The following is a 15,492-nucleotide window of genomic DNA, read 5'->3' as shown; positions in this document are numbered from 1 at the left end:
ATATCATATCCACTACTTTCAATGTATCCTTTTAAAGCGTTTTTGAGAAAATGAAGAACAACTAGCACTAAATAACCAACTTGCCACAGACTTTTTCCAGGAGCCTCAAATTCTAGCTGATGATTTTTTTTTTAAGCAGCCTTTAAATTGTACTTAGAAGAGCTGTGCTAGGTTATGATGCCAACAGAAGACATCCTTTCGTAGTCTCTTTTTGCTATTTAATGCTCTAGAAATGAAAAATGAAACCAGACAATGGTTTGGGGAGCTTGAACTTACAAAGAAAATATTCAACTAAAGCCTGTTGATAGGATTGAGAAGAAAGTAGCCTCATCACAAGTTACAGGCTACAGACTGGACACCAAAGGTGAGATTGCCTTAATTCTCTTTTCTTTAAACCAGCCTCCAAGATGGCCCCCAATGCACCCTGCCTTCTGGTATTCATGTCCTTATATAATTTCTCCTCACACTGTACCAGGGTTGGTTTGTGTGACCAATAGAATATGGCAGAGGAGATGGTATATGACTCCTGAGATCTGATTATAAAAGACTGCAGTTTCTGTCTTGGTTTCTTCTCTGTTATCACTAGCAGCCATGTCATGGGCAGCCCTAACAGATGCCCATGAGCCAAGGAACTAAAATCTCCTGCCAACTGCCTTGTGCTTGAGCTGGGAAGCAGATCCCCAGTTTCAGTCAGTCTTTCAGACTCAGCTCCAGCTAAGAGCTTGACTGCAATCTCACGAGAGCCCTTGAGCCAGAATCAACCCAAATCAGCAGCTCCTAAATTCCTGAACATCAGGAACTGTGGGAGGAGATACAGGTTTGTTGTTTTAAGCTGCTGAGTTTTGCGGTAACTTGTTACACACCAATAGATAACTAAAATACCCATTTTTTCAGAAATAGTCATTCATTTCAAACTTTTCTTGGTAACTTCTTATTGAAGTTGAAGTAGCACTATCAAACAGAAATAAAAGTACTTCAACTGTCTTTTCCTGTAACGAATCAGTATACTTTGAAGTGCATGTGGATCTAAAAGAATGTTTTCTTCAAATAAGAACTCAAAGTAAAGTAGTCTGGAGGCACTCGCTGCTTGCTATTGGTAAAGCTTGAGATATTCACTAATGTTACCACAGAGGTTTTTACCCTTTTCAAATGGCCTGTTAACTCAATTACAAAAGCAAAGATGACAGGTCAAAAACCATTATACTTTAGCCACCAGGCTACTACCCCAGAAAGACCAGCGCAGTTACAAAGATAATTTTGAAACAGCAGAAAGGGAATGAAGAAATTAGGAAGAAAATGCAAATATCTTATAAGCTATACCCAAAGAGTGGTTGTTAATATTTTATGATTGCCAATTTAATTGAAAATAACAATTATTCCAAATTCTCAGTATTAACAATTGATTCATTGATCTTTGAGAGACCCATTATGCAATTTCTCTTTTGAGCTGATTTGGTCATTGGTGGAAGCCTAAGGAAGACAAACAGTAACAGACAGTGATGTAGTACTAGAAGCTGCCATTCTACATACCAGCAGAAAAAAGGGAAATCAATTAAAAACATGGTTATGAATTTAGCAATTCAAAGGAAACGGCGATAACTTGGATCAGAGAAAAGATGACCAAATAAAAACTTAAATGGTTATGGATAAAAGGAAAAGGTAAGGAGTGAAGGTCAAGGAATGTAAAAACGAAGTTTCATAATAATCAATGTAAATCTTCACATAGAAAAAAAAAAAGAAAGAAAACAGAGGAAAAGTTAATGAAGATGACAGTCCTAAAGTTTTTTCTCTGTAAGTGCAAATCATATTCAAGCTGGCATGCAAGAGGTTAGTTCTACTCACTGTCGGAAGGTTTGCTATCACTTAGGAAAGGTTGCTGTTCCATGATGTCCATTGGAATTTTAATACTTGGAACTTTTTCTGAGTATGGGCAGTCAGACTGTGAAAGAAATTTATAACAGTTTTTAGAAAGCGTTTACTATACAGACCTCCCTACCTCCCAGTACTGATTAAACCTACCATATTGTCATTTACATTGTACTAAGGAGAACAGCCTTAGATATAATCGCTTCTCCTTTGCTGACTTTTCAAATTTTATGGCATCTTCCCCTCACATTTGTTTTCTTCTCTTCTGAGTTAAGGAGATTAAGTCAATTAAAACTAGAACCACACCAAATTGAGATCACTACAAATTAAACAATTGTAAAGCTTTCCATAAGCTGGATTTGCAATCAAATATTTATGGGTTAGTTGTGTGTGTGTGTGAAGGAAATAATCTCAAACGTGAAAGACCGTAATTTAGGAGACTTCCTAAACTATAATATGGTCTTGAAATTTTTGTTTCATTTATGCTTTCTGATTCCACCTCCAGGAATATGATGACTTATCTTTCCTTCCAAGACAGGTAAGAAGACTTTTTCTAATATCCACTCACAAGGGGTCATTTACATAGACTTGAAAATAAACCATCTCCCTTACTCTAATATTCCATCAGAACTATTTTGTAGTTTAAGGCTCATCTCAATTTGCTCACATCAAATATATTTGGAAACTTAGCAAAACATGTCAAAAGGAAGGTGCCTATGATGGCCAGGTAGGCAGAGAAGAATCATAGCCAAAATAAAATGATAAAACCAGGCAGCTAATCATGAAGCTTCTTAAATTAGAGACCGCCTAAGCCAAAACTGTAACGTATTTCCACAGGATTATCACTTTACTGTTTTTAGAATTCATTATATTGAATCTATGTCTATGCCTAGACTCAAAAGATGGAATTCATCTCTTAACTGAAAGTACCAAGGAGATGATGACCTTTAGCTGAAAGGGAAAAAATAGGAACTAGGGGTGAAAGGAAGTAAGAAAAAAGTGAATCTTAACATAAAGCTACTACGCACATTGAAAATTTCTTTACGATGAATCTAAAGAGGGTAATGAGCCACAATATTCTTTTCAAAGATTAAAATATTGCACTTCACTTGAAAAAAAATGAAGATGCCATGTGCCCCTACCTTTGTAAGAATGTCAAGGACAAGTTTTATTACAGTATTTCAAAGTTTCCCCCAATAATAGCATTTATAGATGAACAGGTTGGCAGCCAACCCTTAATCATAGCCTACTGGGCGGGTTCAAAAATGACTGAGCAGCTCAAAATATTGGCAAGCCATATTTTTCACTAATTCTGCTCACATATATTAGAGTTGGAACTCCCATGCCCTTGTGTGGCTCCCTACATCCATGGATTCCCACACCACACAATGACCAGGTGAACATCACAACAGCTACATTTCAAATGGAGAACCCCAAATAATGGCCTCAACACACAGAACGTATTACACAGATACACTCTGGCTGGATTCACTGTCTAGGATAAATATATAAGCTTGTTTGTTTGTTTGTTTTGGTGGGGTTGGGGGAAGAAGAGAAAGAGGAAAAGAAAAAAACAGGTATCACACATTACCTTCAAGAAATCTGTTGGAGATATGGATTCAAAATGATAAATATTATTAATAATATAAGAATAGCATTATTTAAATAAAATATGATTTGTTGAAAATCAAATCTAAGACTTAGAAGACCTTCTCAGGAGCTCATTTGATCCAACTTCTGACACTAGAGAGCACTAAATTTAAAACCTTCTTAAAAGTGGATATTTTATTACTATTTTTTTCTTAAAAGCCATTAGAGAAGAGGATTCTATAATATTATTTCATACATTTGTAATGTATAATGAATTTTAAGTTTGATGTCCATGTACATAAACTGAGGTACTTGTTTTGAAAATTCAAGATGAAATACTGCTTTGGGCTTCCCTGGTGGCGCAGTGGTTGAGAGTCCGCCTGCCAATGCAGGGGACACGGGTTCATGCCCTGGTCCGGGAAGATCCCACGTGCCGCGGAGCGGCTGGGCCCGTGAGCCATGGCCGCTGAGCCTGCGCATCCGGAGCCTGTGCTCCGCAACGGGAGAGGCCACAACAGTGAGAGGCCCACGTACCGCAAAAAAAAAAAAAACAAAAAAAAAAAACAAAAACTGCTTTAATTATCTCAGTATTTCAGGCAGGTTTTTTTTTTTTTTTGGTTTAGAGTAGCCTAGAAATTTATTTCAAATTTTGATTTCTATTCAATGTGTAAACGCATCGTTCTTTTTAATACTGCATCTTAATCTGTTCTGCAGTTTAAGCACATTCTCTCTTTTTCTGTCATCATTGGAAACAGAAAATCTATATACATGTTCTCATTGAAGATGGATGGTGACAGTCACAAAAGCTCCCTCAGACTCTTTTTCTCTTTAGCTAAATGTGCCTCATATATTTAGCCTTTTCTTATTGGATCAATTTATCTGAAATCCAATTTTGTCTGTTGCCTTCCTTCACTGTACTGTTTCCAAGTTCTCCAAAAATAATTCAATCAGACAGCCTGACCAATCGAAAATAACCAGACAGGCCTGGATGAGAGTTTTGCCTTTGCCAATATGTGTACACTTAGAAAAATGACTTAACATTTCTCAGTCTAAATTTCCCCGTCTGTAAAATAGGAACAAAAATATACTATAAAGAGCTGCTTTAGCAATTAAGAACAAAGTATGCCTGATCCATCAAAATGATCAAGTACACAGCAGACACCAAAAATTAACTAGACTCTCATGTTAGAATGAGATACTGGGGATTCCACTAGAATGGGGATACTGCACTGTGTAAAATCTAGAACAAACCTACAAATCTTCATATAGAAGGTGTCATTTTGGCTGTCCTTTCAAAAGGCTACTGAGATAAGCTATTGGGGTGTGTGTGTGTGTGTGTGTGTGTGTGTGTGTGTGTGTGTGTGTGTTAAAGAAAAGCAAATCCCAGATTTTCTCTTAGCACTGATCACAGACCCCTACTGAAACACCAAGATTTCTGTGAAATGGCTTCCTAAAAAGTGGACATTTTATTTCTCAACTTAGTTATGTGATTGCAAGAGGATCACCTAAATTATGACACTGACTGCTACAATTATGTAGAAAGACCCCAAATTCCAATTTCCGTTCCTTTTTATTGAAAGGTTACAGAGAAGTGATCTCAAATCATGTCAAATCCCAATGCAAGGATAAGTACAACAGCAGAGAACTTTGGTTGAGAGCCCACTCAAATAGATACACAGATCACAGGAGGTGAGATCACCAGCATTTGCCCACATTAGGCTTAAAATTATGTAAAACTGAGTTATTATCTCAAATTTAAATCCTGGATTATCAATAATAAACCCAATACATTTTATAGCATTATGAAACAAGCTTCCTTTTTATGTATGAGATCAGAGATTGAAGTTTTTTATATATGGTGGGCTTTGTTTTTTTAGAAGTCATTATATCATTATCAGTGTATTCACAGTTACAGAAAGACTTCAGAAAATACTTAAAAAAAAATAAAGAGACAAAATAAAGGGCAAAGGAAGGTGAAAAGTGACAAGTAGCATGACCAGGTAAACATCCTTGAAATTCAGTCATACATCACACACAAGGGTTAAAAAAATACCATTTTCACATTTGTTTAACTAACTTTGGAATTTTACTTCGGAATTTTAGAAAGCTCCTTACATCATCATTGTCACTGTCCAGACTTCCCTTCTTCTTTTTCTTTTTCTTCTCATCCTCCTTCTTTTTCTTATCCTTTTCTGGAATGACATCATCGAGGAAGCTGAGGTCGTGCTGGGAGAAGAGGTAGTCCATGCCTTTTCTGACAGCTACAAGTGCCAAGATCTGGAAGAATAAATATAAAAAGTAGGAAAGAACCCATGTCAGAGAAGTCAGAGTGAGTATTAATACTGCCCTAGCAAAGTCAGTAGAAACCTATTTTGTACAAGTCTAGAGTATGACAGAACTCATCTTGCTTGTATGGACTTACATTATGTAGACCATTAACATCTGCTTTATGGAGAAAGTTGGTTCATAGAAGTCTTACTTTAACTCACTGTATTTTGTATTTTGCTCACTGTACTGTATGATCCCTTCATTTGGAATTTCCATATGAAAAGATTATTTTTTAAACCATTTTCTTCCATGTCAGATTTTTAATAAAATAACTGGAAGTTTCAAGGGAAAAAACAGCCTGTGTATGATTTCTAATTATTCAAAATTAAAACATTACACAGGTTTTTGAAAGTCAAGAAAATCTGTACAACGCATAGTACACTGAGACATCTTCAAAGTATTAATAATGAGGGTATTTGAGTTTGCACAGACTATTTAATCTGCTGGGGCAACTTCAATCACCACCATTAACTGAATACTTATCTTGAGTCAGACGCTGTGCTAAACTCTTAGACAATATTTTCTCATTTATTCCCACAACAAACCTGAAAGGTAGATGTTAGTATCTATCCAACAGCAGAGGAAACTAAAGCTTAGTGACATAAGTAAGTTATCCAAGATCACAAAGCCAGATAAAGGAAGAATACAAAGGGTCCCAATTTTCTAACTCTAACCCCAGTATTCTTGAACTCTGTATCTTTGCTTTTATGAATTGCTCTTGAAGGTATGTTAAAGATGTCTTTGCTCAACGGTAAAATTAGTATGCAGTAGGACTCAGAAGTCCTGGCCCTGCCTCAAATGAACAGTTGTCTTTATCCATATTATGCTCTATGCCAGCCTCTTCATCTCTTAGAGAAATTAATAACAACTAACCTATTGATATTACATGATTCTTTTATGATCAAATAAAAGCTCTGAAAGATGAAAAATACTTTATAAAGGTAAAATATTTTTTATTATTATTTAGCACAAGCAATAAGTGATTTACTGGATATATTTCAAATTTATCCAGGTCTAACTTTGTTTTTCCTGGCTTTAGCAAAACTAATACATGGGTAGATTATATTAATAGGCAGATGGAAGTCTTTTCTCATACTCAGTGTGTTTTCCAATAAGTTAATAGAGTTCTTTTTCAAAAGCAGAACATAAGGGATCATCAAGAGTAAAAATCTGATTCCACAAATACTGTTAATATTTGACACCATTTTTTTCTGCTTTCCTGGAGGAAAAAACAATTACAATCAACCAGTATACATAAAATAAAATAATAATTCTGGATAAGAGTAAGAAAATTTTTGTAAAAAAAAAATATGGTTTGTATATTAAAGTTGTATTTCCAAAGCTACAGGGGAGACAGAGCCAGACCTGAGGTTGGCTTTGTGACTTGTTTCAAGCATATGCATGTGCATTTTCTTGCAACAAATGTAAGGCTACAGTAAAAATTCAATGATTATTCAAAAAATAAAGTCTTAATTAAAAAGAAAAATAAATAAAAATAAGCCACCATAGCATTATTTCACCCACACAAATTCAATGATGAAGCCAAATACAAAGTTATTGTTTCCTTTTGCCCTTCTTTCACTTGTGATTCAGAGTGGAATGTTAGTTGTTTCACTTTCTCATCGTAACATGGCAAGGAGAGAGAGCCCAGACTTATCCTTAAACTTAGCAGGATACAAAGGAGAAGAACTGCAAAAAATTAAGCTTCTCTCTCCATTTCTTCTATTCACTGGATGATCTCTCATAAGTTGCCAAACTGGTGCTCTATTATTTGGCCTGAAATGTGCTGTACTCTGTTATTTAGACAAATTCCAATGTACAGCAGTATTTTAAAAATAACTAACGTTATGTGCACTTGTGTCTACCATGTGTCAGGCATTGTGCTATATACTTTATATTCATTATTGATGCTCAGAATGAAAACAAAGATGCCGCTCTCATTTTACTGATGAGTTGATGGGAGCTCAGGGAAGTTCACTGATCAGCACGAACCAGAGCCAGTATCTGAACTCAGCTGTCTGACTCCAAGGTCAAGCCTAGATAAACCACAGACCTGGCAACCTTAAATTACAACCAATCAAACTGATTAGGTCAAAGCTAGAGAAAAACTGGAAGCCTCCATAAAAGACACATGTGTCATCAATATTACAATAACCACATGATATTGGTGTGACCTCATGGGTAGGTTCAATTAAAACAATCCCTACCATGACTGGAAAAATGATAGCAGCCACAGTTGACTTGAGGATCCAGAGCAGGGCTAGACAGAGCACCTGCAGGAAAGTGAACAGGTGGACTCTGCGCAGGGGGACATGGCGCAGGTAGATAAAGTCAGGCTGATGCTTCAGGGGCATCAGAAGCAGCTTCAGACGATCCATGAACTGGAAGAAGAAAGGGCAAGAGAGGACAAGTACATTACTTCAAGAGCTGCAGCACCAAGTCATCTCTTTCTGTCTAACTAAACACTAGTGATTTATATTCTACAATTTAGGCAAGCGATGTCCTTGTTAGAGGACACTGGCCAGGGAGTGCAGAAATATAGTCTAACACAGTTAAGACGCAGTATGAGTCTTCCAATTTATGTTATTACTTTGCAGGAATATTATGCAGCTATATGAGATAAAGTGGCCACCAAAGACTAAAGTTTCAAAGCCAAATATAAAATAAAGATGCTCATCTCCTACATTCTACTTGTATTGTCTGCATCTTAGGAGAGAAGATCTTGTGCCTATTATTCTAGTAATAATATGCTGAAGGGAGACATCAAACTCATGTATCTAACTGTGCCGCAGCTGTCTTATCTGAAAGGAAGAGGAGATGCTACGTGTCATATATATTTCAATAATGTTTCAAGGATATAAGGGAACTATCTGACTTGAAAATGGGAATGCATTGGTATTTTCATAAATTCCACATTATTTATCTATGGCATAACTTAACTAATACATTTAGCAATGAATTAGCATTTCTTTTCAGAGAAAAGCCACATGAACATTGCAGTGAGTTTCACAGCGTCAACAACTAGATACCTGATCTAAGAGAGGCTATTACACTGTCATGTATAAACAGGTACTAAAATGACTACTGAGCACCTATGTGCCAGGTGCTGTGCTTCAAAGAATAACCGCTGAGTTTACATCAATGCTGATGATAAGGATGATACTTAAGTACCTATCATAGGAACTTTCAGATGTAAGATGCTCACTAAATAGCTGTTGAATTGAATAATTATGTAATAAGAACTCTGAAATAATATCTCTACTTTCTTGCTGGAGGGAAGAGAAAAATGTAAAAGTAAATAGACTATCACAATCTTCTCTGAAGTGATTTCCTATCTAAAGAGTTTTCTTTCTTCCTCCAGAGCTATTTTTGACTGGTAGAAGTATTCCCATTTATAAAGACTGGAGTAATAAAATTTTTTGCTAACTCAGATCTTGCCAAAAAGGTCTAAAGAAGAAGAGTCAAGAGAAAAGTAAAGAGAAAAGGTGATAGGGCAACACCATGGCAGAATTTAAGAAATCCACTAGCTGTCCCTTCAGCAAGGGATTTTTCCCCCATTGTTATGGAATTGCTGATTTTCTCCCCTTCTATTTAACTTAATAAACGTGTACTAAGCTCCAACCATCTATTACACACCTAGAACACATAAAATCAAACTTCTGATCTAGACTGACTTATTTAGGCCAAACAAAAATAAGAACTATTAATTTGGGGACCATATTTGTTTCATATTTTTCCATTTAAAGTAATAAAGAATATTTACAACGTCAGGTAAAAATATTTTTACACATTTATACTTCCCCAAAATTTCACGGGCACAAATAAACCCACATTCACATTCGTCTAGTCCCATCTATGAAAAACCATCTTGTATTTTGTAATAAATATCCAAATGGTGAAGAACTCTACTCAATGGACCTAAACAAGGAAAAATAAAATAGACTTTTCTCTTTTTGAGGGTCTGGCCAGTTGCCCAGCTCCATCTGACTCTAAAATCAAATTAATCTAAATTCAATAAATAAAAGCAAGGACTATTACGAAGGGGTTTAAATAAATTCTTATGATGTTCACAGAACATGCAGTTTTTTCCCATTAAAACATCACTAAGTGCTAAATAAGGCTACAGTTAACAAGGTGCCAGAAAGCAGCAGCAGTACTTCCAGTTTCCTGGTGCCAATTAAATTAAACCTCAACTGAAAGACAAAGTCTCCCTTACAAAGTTTCCCCTAATGATTTTTTTAAAAGAGGGCCAGTTTTATCCACGATGTGACAGCTGAAGTTTTTGACAAAAGTAGCACATTAACCACATTGACTTGATTCTTTTATTGGTGCAAAACTTTTGATCAATGATCTCAGCCATGCGAAAAGCACATCAAATAAGAATAGCCTGTTCTTAGTATAAGGTAAAGGTAAATGGATAAACAGTATCTCGAGCACACTGAAAGGTTAGATTTCCATCAAAGGAAGGAAGTGAGGAAGGTCAGAGATAGCTCTCTCACTTTCCTAGCCAAATGGCTTCTAACAGCTTATTTCGAGAATGGGTATGTATGATAACAGTTGTTAACACAAGCTAACTTTACTAATTAAATCAGAAACACAGGTGAATGGTGGAGAAAGTAGGAAATAAATGCATTTTAAAAACTCAGCAGTTAAGGATTAGCACTTTTCTTCAATGACCTATTATTGGCCTGTTTTTAATACTACTAGAAAAATATGACTCTGCTCAGATTGCTATGGAAAACTTACCTGCACACCATTAAGAGATGCTACCCCCATATACAGGAAGACGCCATAGAGTACAGGCATGGGAATAAACTAGGATGGAAGAAAATTGGAGAAACGTTAAAAAACAATAATAATAAAAACAGTAAGAGAGAGCGATAGTTTAAATAAAGGCTAAATCTGAGACTAAAAGATAGGACTTAATAATACAGTGACCACTGATCAGTGTGCTTAACTCATCATTGATAAACATCTAAACTCTTTGTACCAGAAAGCAACAAAGGAGGGTGAAGGAGACTCAATTTTCATTTGATTCTTGTTTGCATTTTTTTAACAATTAGAATGCATGACCTTAAAAATAACTTTTTAATGGGAAAAGAAGTCTCTTTTAAGAAAGGAATGACCGTGTGAACTAAATGCTTGCATGGACTGTGAAGCAGAAAGAGAGGCAGAGGGTTGCCCCACTCCGGAGACCAAATTTCTTTCCCAATAGTCTGTTGACTTTTCTCTAAATAATTTTCACCAAATGATCTATCAGCTCGGTGTATAAATGCCTCTTTCAATTAAGTAAACATCAAACAACTGTCCCCTTTCTTCCTCTTAGGAATATTAAGAGGACTAATTAATGAGAACACTGCTTGAAAGGAGCATGGAGCATCTGGAAGCAATTAATTACACACACGGATTAATACACATCTTTTAAAATGGAATTAATATTTAAAATGGAATTAATACATTTCATGCATTAATTAGCAAGAGTCTTGAACAGTCATGTGAAGTGTTTTAACAATGGGAAGTTCCAAGATGATGTTCCTAAGTTTTGTCTATTCCTAGACCTTTGAAATGTCTCTAGTACTGTGGAAACCAAGCAAATCAGGGATGACTCTGTTTCTGGGAAGTCTTCTATCTGAACAACAATAAAAAAAAATGGGTTCTCAAGCTTGGATTTTGAAAAGAAATTCAAGTTCAGGAGTTTTCAAAGCTCAAATACTAAAATCACAATCAATTAAGTCCAATCTTACCAAATCTGCACAAAGGAGACTACTGTAGCCAGAAAACAGTATAACTTTAGAGTAATTTTTAAAGAACTATCACATGTATTAAGAAATTGAAGCACAGTTTCTATCAGCCTTTCCTTGTGATCACCTCAAACAGTTCTGTATCTGAGATCGTTTGGCTACTACTAGAGAAATAGTAAATTCCAAAACGGGTCACAACTGCCTCTAATTGTTATTGGTTAGCTGTAAAAATTGTTAAACGTATATGGAATAAATATACTTCTTTATATAAAACATTGCATGCTTCTTCTAAAAAAGACTAACAATTTTAACATAATTAATTTGATCTTGAGCTCAGAAAAAAATAAATGATATTGAATGCTGAAGGTGGTGGGAGGGACAGTGTGAGTGGCAGGGAAGCCATGTGGGCTGTAATACCCAACAGTCACCACAAAGAGGTGAACACATTACATCCAAGCCACTTACGCTGGGACATGTGCCTTTATTTCCTTTAAGAATGTGCGTGTTTCCATTCCCTATGATGCCTCCGTACAAATTTACCAAAAAAATACAACAGGAAACTAACAAAAAGACCCTTCCATAGTTTTGACTTATTTCTCAATTTTAAAAATATCTTCTATAGACAAGGCCACTTCTATTCTTCCTTAATATATGAAGATTTCTTATCATTTCACTTCTAATTTCTTGGGAAGAAATGAAAGGTGGAAGGGGAAAAAAGAAGTATAGAGTTCATGGGAAACTAGTTAGAAATCCTGCAGTAGTTATTTTTTAATTTGAGTGTTTTTCTGACTTGAAAGAAAGTAATCACATAGATGATCCTGGACCTTAGCCCACCCCCTCACCTAAGCTTAGTTAAGTATTTTCTCTAATGTAGTTCTAATGCCAGAGTGAAGGCAACTTGTGCCTTGGTGCCTAGGTCTGTTCTCTCTGAACGGATGATGACAGGTTATTTGCCAAACCAACCACAAAATAAAATCAGAAGGCAGCATTAACTCAGAATGGGGAATGGGTAGGAGAACAGATTTAGATATGATAATGTTTTAAAAAAATTATTCTTTGGTGAAAATAGTACATATAAAGGAGGCTATTAATTTGATTTTTAGCCAATTTCAAAGTGATACAAATGTCTTATGAAATTCACCATTTTCTTTATGATAGTGTAGTGTCTCAATAAAAATCTTCCAGTTTGGAAATTCTGATGAAATTTAACAGAATTACTGGGTTAGAGGATACCTTTTATTGGATTTGGTTCATGAGTCATGTTAGGAGGTCAACCCTTAAAAATTCATCACAATAGAATCATTCATCACAATAGAAATTTCCCAAAGGAAGGAAAAGAAGACTGTGATTTAAAAAGGTAGGATCCTACTTTAAGTTAAACTAGTATAATATACATAGTAATAGTAGGTAGACATTTTTATAAAGCAAGACAGGAGAAATTAAAATATAAAAAACACAGGGTAGGGCTTCCCTGGTGGCGCAGTGGTTGAGAGTCCGCCTGCCGATGCAGGGGACGCGGGTTCGTGCCCCGGTCCGGGAAGATCCCACATGCCACGGAGCGGCTGGGCCCGTGAGCCATGGCCATTGAGCCTGCATGTCCAGAGCCCGTGCTCTGCAACGGAAGAGGCCACAACAGTGAGAGGCCCGCGTACCGCAAAAAAAAAAACCAAAACACAGGGTATACTAGGTTCATAGGCATATCAAGAAGTGCCAAATGATAAAATTATGCAAAAAATTATATAAATAATCAATCATACCCAGAAAGCCAAAAAGCATAATTGTAAATAAATATTACAATGCTTTTAATAAAAATTAAAAATGAAAAAATTAAGTGCTTGATCCTATAACCAGGCAGAATAGTGAAACTGAGATGAGGTCAATATTTAACATATTCAGACTATGTTACCAAATTTTTCAAATTCTGGTGACTTAACCCTCCGTTTGATTTTCTGATGATGTTAGAGTATTCTCAAAAAAAAAATGTAAAAAGGGTTAATTTAATAAAAAAGAGAGGGTGTAGCATCCACAGCACAGAATTCAGTATAAGAGTGAGGTCTCCCAGCAGAATCATAGTCAGTGTGTGGGTGTGTGTGTATAAAACCCAGAATGAGGTCCTGATAAGATCGTGCGCATAAAAGTTAGACAGACCTGGGTTCCAATTCTGGCACTACTGATTGTGCAACTCAGAGAAAACGATCAACTTCCCCTATCCTCAGTATTCTCATCCATATAGTGCTTATGATAAAGATTACATAGAACAAACATTTAGTTCAGTGCCTGGCTCATAATAGATACTTTATAAATGTGGCACTGAAGTCATTACCATCAGAACTTTTAGTAATAAGTCAAGAAGCCTACAAGTGCAAAGCACCACTTTCTTTGGCCCCTCTGTGGTGGGTTTGGGTGGCAGGAGTTTAGGACAGAAGGATGGCTACAGAGGTCAAACTTGAAGGCTTGGTTTTATCTAGGCTCTACAATATTGCTTTTTCAACTATAACAACTGTCTTCAGGAATATGTTATTAAAATAATATCCTAATACCCTTAAGCCTTAAAAATCAATGTAAGGAAGCTTCTGACTTGCAATCTGGTCCCTAGTCACAAGAAACTGTGGAGTGAGCTATGATGAGCAGTTTGTAAAAATGCCATCCTTCTCACTACATAAGAGAATCAGAAATCAGACCAGAGAAGCTGGGGAAGATCATCTCATGAGAAATGAAAATGAATAAGTTCTTAGAGGGCAAATACTGTTTTATTTAAAAGGTGGTAAACCATGATGGATATGAGATCAGGCTTTGGAGTCAGAACTGCCTGAGTTCAAATCTTGGCTCTACCATTTAAGAACTTTGTGACCCGGCAAGTTACTCATAATTTTTCTTATCTATAAAGTGGATTCAATCATAAGTAAGTATACTTTTTGGAGGTGTGACTGGAGAACTAAATATAAAAAACCTGTGCAGAGCCCTTAGTCCAAGGCCAAGCTCAATAAATGGAAGCTTCTATTACAATCAACTTCAACAATATCATCAGCAGCAGCATCTTCATTATCATTTCTCCTTGTTTTTCTGTTACTGAACAGAGTGTACGGCATACAGCAGGAGCTCAACAACTGTTGTCAAATACAAATTAAACACTATCCTCCACATTTTAGAACACTGAACAAATCTGAAAGATAAATTTTGGCCACTCCTCATGTTAAAGATAAACTAATTCAAGCAAAGGGAACAGAAGTAGCAGTGAACTTTTCTTGATCTTTATTTCTTTGGACTTGCCAGTAGTATGGAAAAAGTAAGCTCCAGCAACTGTCTTTCATCTATTTGCTGCTCTTTGGTCTACCGAGTCTCCCCATACAGAACACTAGCTTAACAGGCAGTATTTCTGCTGCAGAAACACAGGTCTAAACTATCCAGCCAGCCTAGGAAGCCAGTTATTCCTGCTTCCCAGCAGTTCTGTACTGAATCAGTGGTGAGATTTGAGGCATGCGCCACTGTTGCTGGCCAAGGTCAAGGGGTAGCCTCCTGAACTTAAAGCTAGTACACTATGGTTCCTTACATTCTTCTATGTAAAAAGACAGATTTTGGCAAAGAGATCAAAACACAGGTCCATCAACTTCAAAGTAATCAATGTTCAAAGTAAGTCTGCCCAAGTAGGTACGGGGAACAACTACCCACACTGCTTAATGCATGGGAGAAAATAAGTAGCATCATTGGAGGTCACCAAACCTGTGATGGATGCAGGGAGTTGGGAGGGAAGGTGTTGAGCCATCTCATTTTTAAAAGTCACATGTTTCTCTTGATTTCATTCATTTGATCGGCCTTTCAAAGGCAGGGGACTTAGTATTAGGGACTTAGTAAAACCGTTCCCTAAAGTCATCACCTGTTTCTTTAAAACACAGTCACACAGTGGAGGAAAAATGATTCCCTCCTCCAAGGTAACTCATGACACCACTTTCTGAGTGAATTCTGAGGT

At 36.4% G+C, this 15,492-nt stretch overlaps 1 protein-coding gene across 4 annotated transcripts in view; it reads right to left on the bottom strand.

Moving 5' to 3' along the window:
- The window catches only part of SLC4A4 (solute carrier family 4 member 4), a 357,043-nt gene that overhangs the window by 6,628 nt on the left and 334,923 nt on the right, over nt 1-15,492 (bottom strand). For all 4 annotated transcript variants that reach the window (XM_032632939.1, XM_032632937.1, XM_032632936.1 and 1 more), the window contains 4 exons: nt 10,531-10,599; nt 7,992-8,165; nt 5,572-5,733; nt 1,843-1,939 (listed from right to left, as the gene is read on the bottom strand). In XM_032632939.1, the coding sequence (XP_032488830.1) occupies nt 1,843-1,939; nt 5,572-5,733; nt 7,992-8,165; nt 10,531-10,599 (502 nt within the window). The remainder of the gene's footprint in view (nt 1-1,842; nt 1,940-5,571; nt 5,734-7,991; nt 8,166-10,530; nt 10,600-15,492) is intronic.

The sequence above is a fragment of the Phocoena sinus genome, chromosome 5 (genome assembly GCF_008692025.1).
Source record: "Phocoena sinus isolate mPhoSin1 chromosome 5, mPhoSin1.pri, whole genome shotgun sequence".
In the NCBI taxonomy this organism is placed as follows: Eukaryota; Metazoa; Chordata; class Mammalia; order Artiodactyla; family Phocoenidae; genus Phocoena; species Phocoena sinus.
This window is presented reverse-complemented; position numbering and strand designations above follow the sequence as displayed.